The 21,243-nt window shown below is 45.6% G+C and overlaps 1 protein-coding gene across 1 annotated transcript in view; it reads left to right on the plus strand.

Annotated features, from left to right (window-relative positions):
- Positions 1–17,508, plus strand: part of adam19a (ADAM metallopeptidase domain 19a) — a gene marked incomplete at its 5' end in the record, with an annotated part of 80,246 nt that extends 62,738 nt beyond the window's left edge. Inside the window, 8 exons of the mRNA XM_083789596.1 lie at positions 2,418–2,572; positions 2,732–2,809; positions 10,801–10,909; positions 12,417–12,537; positions 14,705–14,807; positions 15,580–15,840; positions 15,999–16,153; positions 17,326–17,508. Coding sequence (XP_083645722.1) covers positions 2,418–2,572; positions 2,732–2,809; positions 10,801–10,909; positions 12,417–12,537; positions 14,705–14,807; positions 15,580–15,840; positions 15,999–16,153; positions 17,326–17,377 — 1,034 coding nt within the window. The 3' untranslated portion in view covers positions 17,378–17,508. The remainder of the gene's footprint in view (positions 1–2,417; positions 2,573–2,731; positions 2,810–10,800; positions 10,910–12,416; positions 12,538–14,704; positions 14,808–15,579; positions 15,841–15,998; positions 16,154–17,325) is intronic.
- Positions 17,509–21,243: the final 3,735 nt, after the last annotated feature.

The raw sequence follows: 21,243 nt of genomic DNA on the forward strand, positions 1-21,243 counted from the left end.
TTTGACCATAGATAGACATTCACTTTGACCATAGATAGACATTCACTCTGACCACAGATAGACATTCACTTTGACCATATATAGACATTCACTTTGACCATAGATAGACATTCACTCTGACCACAGATAGACATTCACTCTGACCACAGATAGACATTCACTTTGACCATAGATAGACATTCACTTTGACCATAGATAGACATTCACTTTGACCATAGATAGACATTCACTTTGACCATAGATAGACATTCACTTTGACCATAGATAGACATTCACTCTGACCATAGATATACATTCACTCTGACCATAGATAGACATTCACTTTGACCATAGATAGACATTCACTTTGACCATAGATAGACATTCACTTTGACCATAGATAGACATTCACTTTGACCATAGATAGACATTCACTTTGACCATAGATAGACATTCACTCTGACCACAGATAGACATTCACTTTGACCATAGATAGACATTCACTTTGACCATAGATAGACATTCACTCTGACCATAGATAGACATTCACTTTGACCATAGATAGACATTCACTTTTCAGGTAGAAATAACCAGGTACGTATGATGTAACATTCTCCACCGAGAATTTCCGTCCCGGGAACCCCCCCCCCCCCCCCCCCCCTTTCAGGTGAAAAAAAAAGTGTACAATATTTGTTATAATCATGCTTTTATGTGGACACGCCCACCAGTTCATTAAGTATGCCTGGTTTGCCTGGTGGGTGGTGATGTGTGGTGATCCACCTGAACTGAAGCCGCACCCACAGCTGTAGTTGTATGATAAAGGGGGAGGGGTTAGGGGAGGGGCTGATAGTGTGGTGTCACTATATTACTGTTTACTTCATTGGCCCGTTTGACTGTCAAGGGTTTCATTCTCCAGGAAGAAACCCTAAATACAAAGTCAATACACCATTGCACATAAAAACAACTCCATGGTGTCTAATGAAGTACGGTCACCTCATAGAGGTGAAAAAAAAGAAAAAACATTCGCCACAGAGAAAACGCCAGACCACAGAAAATCCACTGAATGTTCAAAAGTTCAGGTTGTGTGTGGGTGTTAATTGAGGTCATATAAAACCTAAAAGGAAAAATGAAAATTAATGTCATGAAACATTTAAATCACAATATCACAATGTGATGCACCAACGCCATGAAATAGTTTGAGAACAACTGATTTTTCAGGTTTTTCAGAAAACTGTCATGATTTAGAAAAGTGGTTTTCGACCCTTTTAATTTCAAGGCCCATCATTTAATCTGCATTTGAGCCACGGAACCACCATTTGATGACATTTAGCCTCTCGGACCCAAAACTAAAGAATATTTTGTTGTCGATAACAATTTAAATAAATTTAAAGGACAACTTTAGTTTTTTCCAACCAAGGTTCATGTTGTAGGTTGTTATTAGAGTAAAATATGAGTGTTATTTTTTTTCCATTTGCTGCTTTCTTTCGTTTTAGGGATTTTAGCTGTTTTGTACAGGGGGGCGGGGGCATTCGAGCATGGTGCTAAATATGTATTTCTTTACAAAATATTATGGAGATTTATTATTTTATTATTTACTATAGCCCTAATAAACCCCAGGAAATTACATCTGGCCAAAATGTTGTAAAAAAAATACATATTTAGCCCCATGCTCGAATGCCCCCGCCCCCCTGTCAAAAACAGCTAAAATCCCTAAAACGAAAGAAAGCAGCAAATGGAAAAAAAAAAACACACATCTTTTAGTTTCTCTAATAACAACCTAAAACATGAACATTGGTTGAAAAAAACTATAGTTGTCCTTTAACCCATTCTGACCGGGCACCCATTTTGGTGTCGGCATCATGTTATGCTTTAGCTATTGAAAAATAGCAGATCTACAAGCTCATATCGCGCCACCGAGTGGCGCGATACGAGCTTGTAGGTCTGCTATTTTTGAAAAATCGAAGAACGACTGACATTTTTTAGAATCTGATCTCAGGTCAGAATGGGTTAATCAGACCAGTGGTGTGTCCAGCGGAAACCTCGTATGAATCTGATCTCAGGTCAGAATGGGTTAAGCAATAACGTAACTCTTTAGACCGTAAAATGGGTAGTATGGGTCCATTTGGTTTCATTTTACGCTCTCAAGAGTTAACCCATTCTGACCGGGCACCCATTTTGGTGTTGGCATCATGTTATGCTTTAGCTATTGAAAAATAGCAGATCTACAAGCTCATATCGCGCCACCGAGTGGCGCGATACGAGCTTGTAGGTCTGCTATTTTTTGAAAAATCGACCTCGTATGAATCTGATCTCAGGTCAGAATGGGTTAAAGATGGATAAGGGTATAATTTGGTTACCAACTCTGCATCATTTAGCTGTGGGGAAACCACAGATTCTGAAGGACATTTTGAAGCAATAAAGCCACATTTCTCCACCAGGCACCAACGCCGTGTCCATCGACACCACCATCCAGACGGACGGCATGGAGGTGAAGTGCCGCGGCACGTACGTCTACAGTACCCAGGACGGCCACCAGGGGGACCTGCCCGACCCGGGCCTCGTCATGACCGGCACCAAGTGTGGCGATCGGAAGGTGACCTAAAAAATAAAAAAAGAACAAGAACGCTCGCTGTGAAAGAATATATACAGTATTCAAAGACATGCTCATAGTAATCATCCTGTGTGTGTGTGTGTGTGTGTGTGTGTGTGTGTGTGTGTGTGTGTGTGTGTGTGTGTGTGTGTGTAAACACAGGTGTGCAGAGATCGCCGTTGCCAAAACGCCTCTTTTACCGAGCTGGAAACCTGCATTGCACGCTGTCATGGAAACGGGGTATGCGCTCGCACACACACACACACACACACACACACACACACACACACACACACACAGATTGCTGCTGCTAGACACAGCTCTCTGTTGTCTTGTCACAGCTGAGTGTCCTTGAGTCAAGGTAGATCTCTGTGTCCTCGGCCTGGATCTTGTAAAAAGACAAGAAAATGTGTTTACTTCCATTTATTGCAGAGCTACAAGCCCCCCGGGGGGGGCAGATAATGCAGAATGATATTGACTTTATGAGCCAATATAACCCAAGCTGAGCTGTGGAGCACTGGGTTAAACCCATTTAGACCTGTGGTTGATTCTCCAAATGTCTTTTAAATCCTAACAGTTTTCTGATATAACATTATGTTTCTATGTCAGTGGTTCTCGAATTTTTTCACGTCAAGGACCCCCAAAATTATCTGTATTTGGCCAGAAGCAAAGATATGTGTTAATTAAAAACGTTTGCTGTGAAAGAATATATATTCAAAGATTTGCACACTATTTAAAAACAAAAACAGATGCGCACTATGAGCTTGTATATCTGCTATTTTTCAACAGCTGTTTAAAGTTTAAAATAATGGTTAAAGTGGTTATAAGCTGCAAGGTGACACAGATGCGTCCTCAGGGTCCAAATGGGTTAAACTGCCGTTATCAATGGAGCGTGTTTAGATTGGGGTTGTCCTTCAGTCGCTTCTGAGACGACCCCTGGAATAGCTGCTGGCAGTGGTGGGGGAAAAGTACTCACATGTTTTACTCAAGTAGCAATACCGCAATATAGAAATAAACAAGTAAAAAAAAAATCTTGAGTAAAAGTGCAAAAGTAATGGTATCAAACTGTACTTAACCCATTCTGAACGGGCACCCATTTTGGTTTTAGCATCATGTTATGCTTTAGCTATTGAAAAATAGCAGATCTACAAGCTCTGTAGGTCTGCTATTTTTAGAAAAATCGAAGAACGACTGACATTTTTAGAATCTGATCTCAGGTCAGAATGGGTTCATCAGACCCAGTGTTTGTACGGCGGAAACCTCGTATGAATCTGATCTCAGGTCAGAATGGGTTAAAGTGCCAAAAGTAGAATGTAGTACTACTCGTTATTAGGGATTGAGCTTGTTCATTTTTATTGATAGCGATCACCTTATCGAGAAGGCTTATCGAGCTCCGGCTCCTTATCGAGCCCACTATCGAGCATTTGCTATTATTTTGTGGAAAGCTGGGAGACGATACATTCTGAACAGAACCTTATTTTTATTGGCCAGTTGTGAGAGTTTGTATTCCATGACGTGTGTGTATATACAATTACACACACACACACACACACACACACACACACACAGAATATACGTATGCATATTTTTTCTATAATTTTCTCTTTATTTTAAAGGTATATTCAGTGATTTCACTTAATTCAAATATCACTTATTTTTTTGTTTTGTTGTGATAATCCTCCCTACTATAGAGTGTGCTGACCATATAAGGAGTTCCTCCCTGTCCCCAGTTAACCCCTGGGGGTCAAAAAACCTTAGGTTTCGTTTTTGACTCTCTATCCTGATTGGACGAAAGGCTGGGTCGCACAGCCAAAAACGAAACCTAAGGTTTTTTGAGTGAAATCACTGAATATACCTTTAACCAACCAAAACATCCCTTACGCTACATTTTACTAGGGCCTTGAAATACAGTACTTTTCTAACAGACAGAGGGAACTGTTAATTGTGTAATGAAATGCATTATAGACAGACGCCTATGCATTGTCGAAATGTTCCCTTTCGTGCATGTGTAGGCTACTAATTAAGTTAACAACTGTGCTACATTATTGCATTTAGCTCCCCTCTTGTCTTTTTTAAATGTAACTAATATAACCAAACCTTTTCACCCGTTCCACCATACTTCCACGGCGCAAACCACCCGTCACGTCTCGACCCCTTACCACCGTGTCCCAATCAGTTTAGAGCTTATTGCCCAGCTTACATGCTGCCAAACTACAGCATGTAAGCCGCCGTTGTTTTAAATTGTCCCTCATTCGCATTTCACACGTCGACAAAACCGTTCAACCGCCAATCGTTTAATCCACGCTACGCGCCTGCCCCTTATTATATAGCGAACGGCCCATGACGGCGGCTATACCCGATAACAGGCTCGACAAGCCAAAGGCTTATTGACACTCGGGTGTCTCGATAAATGCCGAAGCGGGTTTGTAATGGACCCGATCTACAAGCTCACAACAATGCGACACATTGTGAGCTCGTAGATCGGCTGAAATGTATATAAGGCTGAAGTGGGTAATGTATGTTTTGTAATAATAATCTAAATAAGTAATTAGCAACTAAAGTCTCAAATAAATGTAGTGGAGTAAAAGTACAAGATGCAGTAGATGTTAGGATCTGTCCCTCCGCTTACCTTGCCAGACCTGGCAACCTCTCCACAGACTGTCAGACCTGGCAACACTCACTTCCCCCTTCCCTCTACAGTCACATTCATTCCACCTGTGAACAATTCATCAATCAACCTTCCCACTATAAGACTGGACTCTTTACAAACACTCACTGTCAGTACATTGTCATTGTTCCCTGAGCGGTACCCCGAAGTTCCTGGTTCTCGGTTTTGTTTCGACTTAAGGTTTGCTTTTTGGACTCTTTAAACTACTGCCTTGTACCCTGGTATGTTTTGCCTTTTGGACTTAGTAGTTATTTTTGTATATTGGAAATGTTTGGGCTCTCCTGAGTTTCCTGAGATTACAGCTACTACTCATTTTCTCTGTTTACCATTTTTGTTCTGCCCTGGACTTTAATAAATACTTTGATTTTGAACTTCCTGTTTGTGGCTTGCATTTTGGGTTCGGTCATCCGCTTAGCATAACAGAATGTACTGACCATAAATATGAACCCAGCACAGCTACAAACTCTTAAGAGGAAGGTTACTTTGTTTGAGAATGTGGTGGCTCGGCTCATGGCCTCTCCACCTAACCAGCGTTTTTCTCTCCAAGAGGAGATTGTGACCCACCAGCAGTGGTTTAAAGAGAGGCCATGGACAAGCCATTTTGTCCCCCATTTTGATGTTGTTCGTGGGAGGCTTACGGATTTTTTGGACAACAGCTCTTTTCCCAGTGCTTCCCAGCCAGCCCACTCAATTAGGGTTGGAGTGTTCAACCTGCGTCCCACTAGCCCTGGTGCCAACCGGCAGTGTATGGATTATCTTCCCTGTTTTCCCAGCGATGAGAAAGTTCCTGTTTGTTCTGAACAACTTCATGCAACAAATCCGTATTATGGCACCCGCCTGGCTCGGGGAGGTCCCCGTTGTGTCAACAGGCGGGGGGGTGTGTCCCGGGGTCTCCCAGCCACCAAGCCCACCCGGGCAGCCCAGTCCCGTCATTCTGCAGTCCCGCCTGCAGCCCCGTCACGTCCAGCTGCAGTCCCGCCTGCAGCCCCTTCCCGTCCTGATGCACTCCCGCCTGCAGCGGTGCAGCCCCGTCACGGGCCAGCACTACGGCAGCGGGACCCCGGGGGTGTTTTTCCTGGGTGTGCAGCGTCTGCTGGGGTCCCGTCTCCAGAGCCTGCAGCATCCTCCTCGCTCCCAGTGACTTTGTCTCCGTTCCGTTTTCTGCCGCTCCGCTCTCCATCTCCAGAGCCTGCAGCACCCTCCTCATCCCCTGGGTGTGCAGTATTCTCTGGGGTCCCAGCATCCTCCTCGCCTCCTGGGTGTGCAGCGTCCTCTGGGGTCCCGTCTCCAGAGTCTGCAGCATCCTCTTCGCCTCCTGGGTGTGCAGCGTCCTCTGGGGTCCCGTCTCCAGAGCCTGCAGCATCCTCCTCCTGTTCTCCGCCTGCAGTCCCGCCTGCAGCTCTGCCTCCTCCGCCTGCAGTTCCACCTGCAGCTCTGCCTCCTCCGCCTGCAGTTCCACCTGCAGCTCTGCCTCCTCCGCCTGCAGCTCTGCCTGCAGCACCGCCTTCTCCGCCTGCAGTTCCACCTGCAGCTCTGCCTCCTCCGCCTGCAGTTCCGCCTGCAGCTCTGCCTCCTCCGCCTGCAGTCCCGCCTGCAGCTCCGCCTGCAGTCCCGCCTGCAGCTCTGCCTGCAGCTCCGCCTGCAGTCCCGCCTGCAGCTCTGCCTGCAGTTCCACCTGCAATCCCGCCTGCAGCTCCGCCTGCAGTCCCGCCTGCAGCTCCGCCTGCAGTCCCGCCTGCAGCTCCGCCTGCAGTCCTGCCGGCAGCATCTCCGGCGTCGCCTCTGCCTGCAGCACCTCCGGCGTCGCCTCTGCCTGCAGCACCTCCGGCGTCGCCTCTGCCTGCAGCACCTCCGGCGTCGCCTCTGCCTGCAGCAACTCCGGCGTCGCCTCTGCCAGCAGCATCCTCTGCGGTCCCGTCTGCAGCGTTTTCTGAAGCCCCGCCGCTGCAGCTTGCCTCTGAGGCCCCGCCACTGCAGCTCGCCTCTGAGGCCCTGCAGCTCGTCTCCGAGGCCCCGCCGCTGCAGCTCGCCTCTGAGGCCCTGCAGCTTGCCTCCGAGGCCCCGCCGCTGCAGCTTGCCTCTGGGGTCCCGTCTCCTAAGTCTGCAGCGTCGTCTGCAGCTTCAGCTCCAGAGCCTGCAGCATCTCCTGTGGCTCCGCCTGCAGCACCCCTGGCGTCTCCTGCAGCTTCAGCTCCAGAGCCTGCAGCATCTCCTGTGGCTCCGCCTGCAGCACCCCTGGCGTCTCCTGCAGCTTCAGCTCCAGAGCCGGCAGCTTCTCCTGTGGCTCCGCCTGCAGCACCCCTGGCGTCTCCTGCAGCATCATGTCCAGCGCCTGCAGCATACCCGGCTCCGCTTCCACGGTCCTCCGCCTCGTCTCAGCCTCCAGGCCGCCCTCCGGACGGCACCTCCGCAGCCTCGTCCCGGCCTCCAGGCCGCCCTCCGGACGGCACCTCCGCAGCCTCGTCCCGGCCTCCAGGCCGCCCTCCTGACGGCACCTCCGCAGCCTCGTCCCGGCCTCCAGGCCGCCCCCCAGACGACACCTCTGCTGCCTCGTCCCAGCCCCCCGGACGTCCCCCTGAAGTCTCCAGCTCTGCCTCAGTTTTCCCTCCTCCAGGCCCCCTCCACCCACCCTGCGCGTTCCTCGTTATGTTTGTTGGACGTCTGGTATCCGTCCCTTGAGGGGGGGGTACTGTTAGGATCTGTCCCTCCGCTTACCTTGCCAGACCTGGCAACCTCTCCACAGACTGTCAGACCTGGCAACACTCACTTCCCCCTTCCACTCTACAGTCACATTCATTCCACCTGTGAACAATTCATCAATCAACCTTCCCACTATAAGACTGGACTCTTTACAAACACTCACTGTCAGTACATTGTCATTGTTCCCTGAGCGGTACCCCGAAGTTCCTGGTTCTCGGTTTTGTTTCGACTTAAGGTTTGCTTTTTGGACTCTTTAAACTACTGCCTTGTACCCTGGTATGTTTTGCCTTTTGGACTTAGTAGTTATTTTTGTATATTGGAAATGTTTGGGCTCTCCTGAGTTTCCTGAGATTACAGCTACTACTCATTTTCTCTGTTTACCATTTTTGTTCTGCCCTGGACTTTAATAAATACTTTGATTTTGAACTTCCTGTTTGTGGCTTGCATTTTGGGTTAGGTCATCCGCTAAGCATAACAGTAGAAGTATAAATACAGAACATTGGAAAGACTGACGTAACCCAATAAACTACTGTTAGTGAATTGTGTGCGGGATTTTTCACTGGTAGTTTTTTTCTTTTCTTTTTTGTAACGGTTGCCTGGGTGAATAAGGACAATAGCTTATAGAGAAGCTGCTGAATGTGCCTAGCCTGCCAGCCTTGTCTCCCAGCCTGTCTAAGTGTCTATCTCACAAAGCCCTTTCATAATCCTTACTATACACCCATATACAGCCACTTGAACGATGCTGCTTATGAAAAGGAAAAGACCTTTTCTAAAAAAAAAAGGTCATTGTATGTCTTATGGGGGATTATCAGTGCTTCATTTCTAAATTCTTAGGTGCCGGAGCTCGGGTGCGTGCACGTGCACACGCGCAAAATTCTTTTTTTTTATCCCGTTTTATTTTGCCTTTTTTTAGCACAACCAACGCCCAGCGCACCCATCAGAACACAATAGAGTACCGCTAGTCATATACACGTTTGTATATGTCTTTAAATGGTCCACTTCCGTTTGGTTTTTACAGTCGCACAAATGTATCCTAATATAAATAGAAATCATAAAGAATCAGCCAACAACTTGGAGGCCTTCATGACATCTGAATCATTAGCAGATAAATAGGCGTGTTAATCAGCAATGTGGTTAATTACTGTACATCTTGATGTAATTGTAGTGAGTCATCACTTTATTCTACATTTTGGTGGTGGTGGGAGTTGTATTCAGCATAATGTGGAGAGATTCATCAAGCTTCTTCTACAGAATGTATTTTTCCATTATAACGCAACGACCATTCGCAAACGTTTGAGGTGATTGATTGCTCCATGTGGAAAAATAAACATTTTAGACACTGTTTGAATTTCCATTTCCACAGCTAGTTAGCTATGGTCTTCTACTGTTGGTTAGACCATAGCTAACAGCTAGTTAGCTATGGTCGTCTACTGTTGGTTAGACCATAGCTAACAGCTAGTTAGCTATGGTCTTCTACTGTTGGTTAGACCATAGCTAACAGCTAGTTAGCTATGGTCGTCTACTGTTGGTTAGACCATAGCTAACAGCTAGTTAGCTATGGTCTTCTACTGTTGGTTAGACCATAGCTAACAGCTAGTTAGCTATGGTCTTCTACTGTTGGTTAGACCATAGCTAACAGCTAGTTAGCTATGGTCTTCTACTGTTGGTTAGACCATAGCTAACAGCTAGTTAGCTATGGTCGTCTACTGTTGGTTTCCAGTAATAGTTATTTATGTGAATCCCGGGATCCGGGCTTCCCGGGTACGGCGCACGCCATTTCCCGCCCGGGAAATGGCTTTGGGACCCATCGTCCCGGAGGTTGTTTTTCTTTCTTGTTAGAAAATACACTAAAGGACAGCGCGTTTTTTCCCCTGATCAAGTGGTCAAAATTGAGCTGTGTGTGTGTGTGTGTGTGTGTGTGTGTGTGTGTGTGTGTGTGGCTGCTACGTCTCTCATCAAATGCAGCTGCAATGTATTACACGACCAATTTATGGTCCGATGTAACGTGTTGCGTCTGGAAGTTTAATGCCACATGAAGTTCAAGCCTGGATTATCTTTCATTGCACGATGGTGCCGTGCAGATATTGCCAGATTTAATTATGTAGCATACAAAAAGACCAGATGAGACGCGTCGTCAGCCTCTAGATCAGCTCTCACACAATGTGTAGCCTACTGGTAAGACGAAGCAGTCGCTCTCTCTCTCTCACTCAAATAACGGGCAACCTTGATACAACATAATCAGTGTGTTGCGTGCCCTGGCCGTGCTGGCTATTTTCACCCAATCAGACTTTTCAAAAAAAAACGAGATGCTCACCTTCTCGGCGGAGAATGGGACCCGGCACTGCATGCTCAAAGGGTGACAGACCATGTATAGCTATTATATGTGAAAGGCGTGAGGTGTGCAAACTCCTTAAGTGTCTGAATAGCGTAGGCCTAGCTAGGCCTATATACATTATTCATATTTTAATTTAATAATTAAATTTTATATGTTCATATTTCGTTCAAATGAAACGTTTTAAACAATTCAACGTCACTATATTCTTTTGAAAATGTTGAGTATCAAATGCATTTTAGTGAGCACTTTTTTTTCTCTTCTTTTTTTTTTCCGACTGGAATTCCCGGGAAGCCTGGGTAAAGGTCGGCAATTTCCCGGGATTTAAAAATGAGCCGAATCCGGGAAAAATATTAAACCCTACTGCAGACAATCTTACTGTACGACACTGTTCTAAGGTGTGTGTGTGTGTGTGTGTGCGTGCGTGCGTGCGTGCGTGCGTGCGTCCGTGCGTGCGTGCGTGCGTGTGCGTGTGCGTGTGTGTGTGCGCGGCTGCGCGCGTGCTTGTGTGTGCGTGCGTGTTCTGTGCAGGTGTGTAACAGCAATGGGAACTGTCACTGCAACAGAGGATGGGCTCCTCCGTTCTGTGAGAAGCCGGGTCTGGGAGGCAGTGTGGACAGTGGACCAATACAATATGACAGTGAGTTCACCTTCTAGCTCTCTCTGTCTCTCTCTCTCTCTCTCTCTCTCTCTCTGTCACACACACACACACACACACACACACACACACACACAGCTGGTCTAAACATCCTCTGAGAAGACGCTTCGAGACTTAAAGGGACACTTCACCCTTTTTGCAAAAAAATATATGTTAATGACGTTTAGAAGCTTTAGATCACTTTCCTGGGGGTATTTATGTGTGTAATATGTGGTTTTAGATTGTAGCAGTGAGCCTGTTGTCTCTGATGTCATGGACACTGGTCTCACTACCTTCCTGGACTACAATTCCCATAATTCTTTGGTGCACTGCTCCTCCTTACGGATAGGGGGAGAGCTGTCTTACTGAGACAACATGTAGTCCAGGAAGGAAGTGAGCCCAGTGTCCATGACATCAGAGACAACAGGCTCACTGCTACAATCTAAAATAACTAAAACCACATATTACACACATAAAGACCACCAGGAAAGTGATCTAAAGCTTCTAAACGTCATTAACATATATTTTTTTGCAAAAAGGGTGAAGTGTCCCTTTAATGACGTCCAATAATGTTGTTAGTGCTAGGCGTGTGGGAGGCGGGTACGGGGAGTGCAGGGGCTTATCGGCAGAAGATTTACTCAAGTACTGTACTTGAGTACAATTTTGATGTATGTTTATACTTTAGTGGAGTATTTACAAATTGCAATACTTTTACTTCTACTCCACTACATTCCAGAGGCAAATATTTGAAAACGTTAGTTAGAAGTTACTTTGTAGACGCCGAAACATGCATTTACTACTTCAGCCCCTATAGACCTGTCGGCCATTTGAAAATCTACAAGCTCGCAATGCGTTGCAATGTGACCTTGTGACGCATTGTGAGCTTGTTGATCTGCTTCTTCTAAAAGATTTGTATACATTTTATCATTTTTATACAAAGTTGTGAAGTGGGACATTCCGTACTTTTGGTACTTTAACCCATTCTGACCTGAGATCAGATTCATACGAGGTTTCCGCCGGACACACACTGGTCTGATGAACCCATTCTGACCTGAGATCAGATTCTAAAAATGCTCTAAAAAGTCGCTCTTCGATTTTTCAAAAATAGCAGACCTACAAGCTTGTATCGCGCCGAGTGGCGCGATATGAGCTTGTAGATCTGCTATTTTTAAATAGCTAAAGCATAACATGATGCTGACACCAAAATGGGTGCCCGGTCAGAATGGGTTAAGTACATTTTGTTGCCAGCACTTTTGCTCGACTTTTGCATATAGAAGGAAGCATGAGGTCAGTCCGCTGCCCTCCCCAGGTTGGCAGAGGAAGTGTAGCGCCCAGGATTACATTAGATAATTGACACTGGGTGAGAAAATGGGTTGCAAAATCGTGGTATAAATATAAAATATAAAAAATACTTTTGCAACTTTTGCTCAAGTATTTCTATATTGCAGTATTGATACTTTTAGTTAGGGTAAAAGATGTGAGTACCTTTTTCCCCACCACTTGTTCTCAGGTCAGGTGGGCGTGGTGGTGGGTTTGCTGTTCACCTTCCTGGTGGTGCTGCCGGCCGTCCTGACGCTCTTCTACTGCTACAAGACCAAGAGCTGCTACCTCCACAGGTGGCTCTCACACAGGTGTGTTATCTCCTCTAGAGCTGCTACCTCCACAGGTGGCTCTCACACAGGTGTGTTATCTCCTCTAGAGCTCCTACCTCCACAGGTGGCTCTCACACAGGTGTGTTATCTCCTCTAGAGCTCCTCCTACCTCCACAGGTGGCTCTCACACAGGTGTGTTATCTCCTCTAGAGCTCCTACTACCTCCACAGGTGGCTCTCACACAGGTGTGTTATCTCCTCTAGAGCTCCTACCTCCACAGGTGGCTCTCACACAGGTGTGTTATCTCCTCTAGAGCTCCTCCTACCTCCACAGGTGGCTCTCACACAGGTGTGTTATCTCCTCTAGAGCTCCTACTACCTCCACAGGTGGCTCTCACACAGGTGTGTTATCTCCTCTAGAGCTGCTACCTCCACAGGTGGCTCTCACACAGGTGTGTTATCTCCTCTAGAGCTCCTCCTCCCTCCACAGGTGGCTCTCACACAGGTGTGTTATCTCCTCTAGAGCTCCTACCTCCACAGGTGGCTCTCACACAGGTGTGTTATCTCCTCTAGAGCTCCTCCTACCTCCACAGGTGGCTCTCACACAGGTGTGTTATCTCCTCTAGAGCTGCTACCTCCACAGGTGGCTCTCACACAGGTGGGTGCGTTGACAGCACTGGTTCCCACCCATTTGTGAGTTGCGGGCACATTTTTATGGGTCCCTTGATGTTTGGTTTCCTACGTTTAGTTTTTGATTAGTATTATTTCAAAAGATTTAAAAAAAAAACACATTCCGAAGGTCTGACCGACCAAAACGTTGCTGTTTAACTAAAGTTCTGTAAGTGAAGACAGTGTGCAGGATTTTGTCCAGTTCATTTCTCCAACGCACCTATCCCTCGTACTAGGTGTGCATAAGGACTTTTTCCCCCAAAAAGTAATTTCATGAAGAAATCAAATAAAAATCAAGGAAATTCCATAAATTAGAAAACAAATGTTTATGAAGTAGTGAAATTGCCGATCTACGAGCTCCCAATGCTCCCGGCGTAGTGTATTTGGGTTCATTGGCACTGTTGATATTTTATTTATACATCTGCTATATATATATTTATTTTGTCATATTTCTGTATATGGAAAGATATGTATTAACTTTTTCAAATGAGGTTCCATTTGATCTGTTTGTTCATCTGTGTCTGCATATAGCATGCGTACATGTAAATTAATTGAATCATTTATACCACGCCTGGGGTGGATCTGTATAATGAATGAATTAAATGTATAATGAACGTCCCTATATATGCTTTACAGACTCACACTTGACGAAGCTCACGGCGAAACGCGTCGTGCTAATAAAGCAGTTAATAGAGCACCGAAGTCTGACGTCACTTTCAGTAGAGGGCGTCAGTCCCCAGGTTCATGTATTTGTTTAGTTGCATTGAAATCCCCATTGAGGCGATTTTAGATCGCCTCATATAACCACTGTGTTTGAAAAATAAACATGTCATCCCGGCCGCTTCACTCATATGGATATGAAGAATCAACTGACTGAGAGAAAACGCTAATGTTACTGCTGCTGAATTAGTTAGATTTTCGCTAGAAGCAGACTGTATCATATATGAGTGACTGACTGTTGCAAACGATACAGAGACACCTCCCTGACAATAACGCCGAGACAGCTTGTTTATTTTTGGACCACAACGCTTATAGTAGACGATATTAAAATCACCCCATGTTATTCTCCATAGAGAAATTACTTCCGCGAACCAGGGGAATCGTCGGGCTGAGCGAGTTACGTCAGGACTTCGGTGCTCTATTCAGTAAGCTGTCCATCTCTGTTCCCTGGAGTGTGCAGTCCCTTCATTGGAAGTTTTCTTTCCCCTTTTTGAAGTCTATGCCTGCTAACTAGACTTGCACCTCTCATGGGTCTTTTTGGATGTGCAGGAGTCCCTTTTCTGTCTCATATATATATATATTCTTATGTCAAAGCATAAGAATTGTGAATTCTCTCTCAAAAATAGTTCTACATCTCCATAAGAAAGGTTAGCTTGGTATACACTGTTGAAACGAATGACAGCAGTATTTCAAGGTTTTGCATCCGCTTGGTATACAGCCTTGGGAATTGGGATGAATAGCGCAGCACATATTTCAGATGTATTTAAAGGTACTTACTACTTATCAAGGTCACTCTCTTTCTCGCTCTCCCTCTCTAGACTTGAGAGCTCTGTGGAGAAAGAAAAAAACGGCCATTTGAATCCTGCCTTTCACCTCAAAGTGGTCGGTCCCATCAACAAAGCCAGCAGCAGCCATAAGGGGGTGAGTGCCCATCACCGTGGCGCCTATAGACCAATTCAGAAACGGGTTGCTGTACTTTATACCTCATACTTTAAATGCTTATTATGAGGTATAAAGTACAGCAGAAAGATTGGGTATTGGGTAAGACTGACGTTGTGTATCTTTCAGGACCTTTCACTGCTTCGTCTTGGTTCGTCTATGGTTCTGCATGGTCTCAGCCACCGCGGTGTATTTTCTGACACTCTTTTTGTCTCAAAAGTTGAATGTTACCACTACTGTTGGTAGTTCATCCCGATGTTTTAGTTTTAGCAGTCTTTTGAATAAAATCCCATTTAGTTTTAGTCATGTTTTAGTTACCTGAAATGGTTTTGTTTTAGTCTAGTTCTAGTCAACTTAATACCATGCATAAGATTTTAGTGCAGTTGATTTAGTCGACTGAAATGACCGATGCCGCTGAAATGCTCGATTTATACTCAGCTGTGTGCCCAAAATGGCCGACCTACAAGCTCACGTGTTGTGTTGCGTCATGTTGTGAGCTTGTAGATAAGCTATTTTCGCTTCACACAACCAAACATAAAAGAACTTGTCTTTTAGTTCTACTGGATCTCTTCTCCACTAGTCCCTACCTGAGATTTTAGTCTAGTTTTCTATTTGTTGACGAAATTGACAATATATCTAGCCTCAGTCTTAGACACCATAGCTTAGTTTTCATTTAGTTTCGTTTAGTTTTCGTCAGTGAAAAAAGGTAGTCGACTCGTTTTCTTTTTTAACCCATTCACCTCCCTCCCACCAGCTACCTCACGGCAGCAAAGAGATGCTGCCCCTCCGGCCCGCCCCCCCGCCCACCAACCCCACGCAGCCCGTCAACGTGGTGCGCCCGCTGCGGCCCGCTCCGTCTCCGCAGCGCCCCAAGGCCACTCCGGTGCGACCGCCTTTGCCGGGCAGCAAGCCCCCCGTTGGCCCCCCGCCCAACAAGTCCCCCAGTGGCACCCAGCCACAGAGGCTCACCCCGCCCAGGAAACCCCTTCCCCTCAATCCCACCCGCTCCCCACTGGTAAGACTCCTCTAACTCCTCGAGTTGAGTTGTGCTTGTTTTCATTCAAGTACTGTGTCTGTGTTCTAAACCCACCGGTATTGGTCTGGTCTGTCTGTGTGTGTGTGCGCGTGTGTGCGCGTGTGTGTGTGTGTGTGTGTGTGTGCGTGCGTGCGTAGCTGGTGCAGCAGTCTCCTCCCCAGAGGCCCTTGCCCCTCAGCCCCGTCAGAGCGCTGGCCACGGTGAGCCCTCCTCCCCACAAGCCCCCCAGCGGCCTGCTGGTCATGATGCCTCCGGCCGTCGGGCCCAAGCCGGTGGGCAAAGTGTGCGCCAGGTATGGAACAGTCAGTGTGTTCACACACATTTATCAGGTATGGAACAGTCAGTGTGTTCACACACATTTATCTGGACCAGGTATGGAACAGTCAGTGTGTTCACACACATTTATCTATCAGGTATGGAACAGTCAGTGTGTTCACACACATTTATCTACCAGGTATGGAACAGTCAGTGTGTTCACACACATTTATCAGGTATGGAACAGTCAGTGTGTTCACACACATTTATCTGGTATGGAACAGTCAGTGTGTTCACACACATTTATCTACCAGGTATGGAACAGTCAGTGTGTTCACACACATTTATCTGGTATGGAACAGTCAGTGTGTTCACACACATTTATCTACCAGGTATGGAACAGTCAGTGTGTTCACACACATTTATCTACCAGGTATGGAACAGTCAGTGTGTTCACACACATTTATCTACCAGGTATGGAACAGTCAGTGTGTTCACACACATTTATCTACCAGGTATGGAACAGTCAGTGTGTTCACACACATTTATCTACCAGGTATGGAACAGTCAGTGTGTTCACACACATTTATCTGGTCCAGGTATGGAACAGTCAGTGTGTTCACACACATTTATCTGGTATGGAACAGTCAGTGTGTTCACACACATTTATCTACCAGGTATGGAACAGTCAGTGTGTTCACACACATTTATCTGGTCCAGGTATGGAACAGTCAGTGTGTTCACACACATTTATCTGGTATGGAACAGTCAGTGTGTTCACACACATTTATCTGGCCTGATCTGAAATGACCTTCAGTTGGCCTAGTTCCGTCTGGACGACTTTAGACGGCTTTTGAGCACAGAGTCACAGACGGCCAATGATGACTTTGGACGAGTTATTAGGTTATTAATCCTCTAATACATTTAGCGTATAGTAGCGTTCCACGTCGCTAGGCAACTCTCAACTCGGTTGTATCTGCCTGTAGCAAGATGGCCACTACATAGACTGTTGTAATGGCCGCCATCTTTAGCAGCGTTTCTCTCTGAATTGAGGCTCAGATTGATGTGATTGATTGAACAGAACGTCGATGTTAGGAGCTGTTTCTATGCATTGGATGTATTACCTTGCTCTGGATTAAGAGCGTCTGCTAAATGCCTACATTTCAAATTGTCTTTGTCTGTCTGTCCGTCCCCCCCCCCCCCATGCAGACCCGTCCCGGGAGCCAAACCCAACCTGTCCTCGCCTCCTTCCTGTAAATGATGTCCTCTCTGGTCCTCCTAGGAGGGGGGGGGGGGCGGAGGGACAGCCTATTTGCACTAGAGAGACCTCAGTGGAGGAGGATGGCACACTGAACACATCAGAGGAACAGGGTGAAACCTCTTACAGAACACCACCCTGAACACATCAGAGGAACAGGGTGAAACCTCTTACAGAACACCGCCCTCAGAGGAACCACCATCAGAGGAACAGGGTGAAACCTCTTACAGAACACCACCCTCAGAGGAACACCACCATCAGAGGAACAGGGTGAAACCTCTTACAGAACACCACCCTCAGAGGAACAGGGTGAAACCTCTTACAGAACACCACCCTCAGAGGAACAGGGTGAAACCTCTTACAGAACACCACCCTCAGAGGAACAGGGTGAAACCTCTTACAGAACACCACCCTCCAGGAGAGTGACAAACAAACACCTCATTTATGCTCCGTAGAGCGAGGCTGTGGCGCGTTGAACAGACGCTGGGGGACGCTGGCTGGCTATGGGGCATATGTTGACAAATCTTGATTTTTTTTTTTTTTTTTTTTATTGAACCTGTAAAACAATTTTTACAATATTGTTGTTGTGTGTTTACAGTGTTTGCTTGTTTGGTTTTCATGGGTGAGCCTTTCTGTGAGTCTTTCTGTGCACGCGTGCGTGCGTACGTGCGTGCGTGCGTGCGTGATTATCTCGCAAACCACTGGACAGGTCAGTGCGATTTGTTTTGTGCGCGCTGCCAGTAAATCCCTGAATATTTTCCACTTTTCTTTGTTTTGTATACTGGAAGACAATGGAGGTCAAGCTCCCAAATATGGAGATGACTGACATAATAGTACTGACATGATTGATTGATTGATTGATTTATTGATCGATCCATAAATGATATCATGGATCTCTGACATCACACGTGACATCATAGATCCGCAGGGAAGCCGTGCCATCGTTAGACCCCCTAGTGTCGTTCTAATCATTGCTTGTTTACAACATGTGCTTGTTTTGTTTCTTTGACATTTTGTGTTCATTAATGTGCCAAAGAGGTGTGTTCCCACCCGGGGGGGGAAGTGTCCCAAATGCTGTCATCAGATCAGAATCAGAACAGACGCGTTAACACAAGAACGTCCTCTCAAATCAAACCGCGGGGTGCCTCAGACGTGTGGACACGTCCTTAGGTCCTTTTTAATGATACGATTAAACGATATGATATAAATAAATTATATAAAAACTCTAGGCAACGCCTTGCTCGTCCGTCCCCGAGCTGTTTTGCTGTTTCCGCACGCAGCCGTTCACTTCCTGGTTTACGGGCCGACATTCTTCCTTATTTACTCGGAATCGACGCCGCTGTCCATGGCTTTGATCAGAACGCCGATGTTCTGTCCTCATTTTGACCTCATCGTGCATCTTGTTTAGAATATTAACGCTTCTAAAAAGAGAAGATTTCACCACCCTGTTCTTTTTGGGGGGGGGGGGAATGGAAGGCGCTGTGGAACCGAGTCAAACTAAATGTGATGCCTCAACGTGCGTGTTCAAATAGGGTTATTTTGGGGGTCATGGCCTGAAAAGGTTGAGAACCACTGGGCTATAGATAGGCAAATATTGGTGAGAAATCAATAGTTCAATTAACAGTGCTACTGCGTAACCCGCGGTCCCCACTATTTCATCCATGTGTCGGTGCTGCGTAATACGCTAAACCCGCTATTTGTTTAATGTGTTTAATTCTCCATTTTTTTATAATTAAAAAGAACGAGGCCGTCGCGTTTTGATGACAAAACCGGAAATCAAAGCCATGCTCTGGGCTGCTAGGGCTTCTGGGAAAATGAGTTCAATGCAAGTGAACGGCTGGTTTGTTTGGACTACAACATGCTGTGTGGAGGCTGTGTTCGTCTCGCATCGTAATGGCGGCATGTTTTTCTCTTCAACAACAAACCATGGGACTATTTTCCGCCGGATTTTCGCCGATCAAAGCTGCAAATACTTCAGCGTATGCTCCAAAGGTAATAAGACTAGGTAGGATGGTAGGATGAATTTAAAGCCTGTTTTCACGCCAGGTCACATAGGGGGCAGTGTACACCAGTGTCGAGTGCCAGCTAAATGTGCAACATGAGCAGAGGCGAAGAGCTCTTGTTGTTCTGTCTGAAACTGAAAGTACCAGTTAGTGCTGTGGTCTACTGAGGCCCACAGAGACATACTAGCAAAGCCATCATTGTTTTGTTTAGCGAGAGCTCGAATTGCTGTTTTATAGGCTCCGATCATGGTACTTCAGTTGGAAATTGGAAATACTCAAGTAAAGTACAAATATCTAAAAGTTGTACCTAAGTACAGTACTTAAGTAAATTACTTTCCACCACTGCTGCCGCGTGCAAAACTTATGGAATACTTTAATTACCGTAAGCAAGGAAATACTTTTAAAACCTTTGTCAGTTTAGTATTTAATGTATCAAGTAGCTGTGTAGCACAGCTGCTACAAGACAATGCCTAATCATCAGGTTTAATTGTCAATTATCCCTTTGCACAGATCAATAAAGGTCTATCTTATACAGTAACATGTCTTTTTGCTTAACCCATTATGGACGTGAACCCCTTTTTGGTGTTTTAAGCATTATGTTATTCTTTAGCTATTGAAAAATAGCAGATCTACAAGCGCACCGAGTGCCACGCTAGCTGCTCATTTTGTTTTTAATCGTGAAGTGCGAATCTTTGAATATATTCTTTCAGATCGAACATTTTTTAACTCAAATCTTTGCTTCTGTCGGGGTCCCTGGAACAACATATTTTCAGATGGGGGTCGGCGGCCAATTGCATATAATTTTGGGGGTCCTTATGTTTGAGGACGACTGACAGAAACATGGGATTTCAGAAAACTGACAGGCTTTAGAAGGCATTTGTAGAATCGTCCTTGGGTCTAAATTGGTCAAAGAAAGCAGTTTTGGTTTACATTGTGGAGAATGTGTTCAATGCACAGCACATCTGGGACACACCCCTGGTCGATCTTGGTTGATTTTAATGTATTTTTTTCTTTTTTGCAGTGTGTATGACCTTTTAATTGTTACATTAAACAATCTTTTTTTCTACAAAACTAACCTCTGGGTTGTTGTGACTGAGACACTGAGACACTTTGTGATTAATACCGTAGGCCTATTGTGTTTTCCATTGTGGTTTTCAAAGTGTTTACATGGGGGGGGTCCTAGGCCCTAGGAAACCCCCTAGGACCTAGGCCCCTAGGGGTTTAGCAAATTAGCAGGGATTTAGGGGGTTCCCTGCTAAATCAGTTGATATAGCATCAAAGTCAGTTTAACCAATAGTAGTTAATCATGGCTTTAGCTGGTCTTTAACCGGACATAGGCTTGATAAGCATAGCGCGTTGCGGTGGAGATTTAATAGAACTTGCTGCTCTGTATCACATAATAACATCATCTGACACGCAACAGGTAGCAGTGTAGGCGACACAGAGGTAGAGTCAGTGACAGACAACAGTGCCCTCTGTAGGACACAATGAGTAAGGGCGCACATAATGTCATTTTGACAAAAACAAAACAAAATATATTCTCCCTCTTTGGTCTTCAATAGAAAATGAACAACAAAACATAATTTTGGTAAATATATGCTTCTCTTGCACTTTAATTGCCAAACAAATACTGAGCAAACTTTTTCAGTTGTAGCTTTGCTGTTTTTGTCATCAAGTCTACAATCATGTTGTCAGTAGGACAATAATCCAAACATGTTATCCCACTATTCACAGTTGCTGGTATGAAATTATATTTGATATCAACACACACACACACACACACACACACACACACACACAGAGGAGATGATGAGCTCCCAGCTGACTGGGGCCTGCATGGAGCATGATGAGCAATTATTTGTGATC

The sequence above is a fragment of the Protomyctophum parallelum genome (genome assembly GCF_964188405.1).
Source record: "Protomyctophum parallelum genome assembly, chromosome: 18".
Classification (NCBI taxonomy): domain Eukaryota; kingdom Metazoa; phylum Chordata; class Actinopteri; order Myctophiformes; family Myctophidae; genus Protomyctophum; species Protomyctophum parallelum.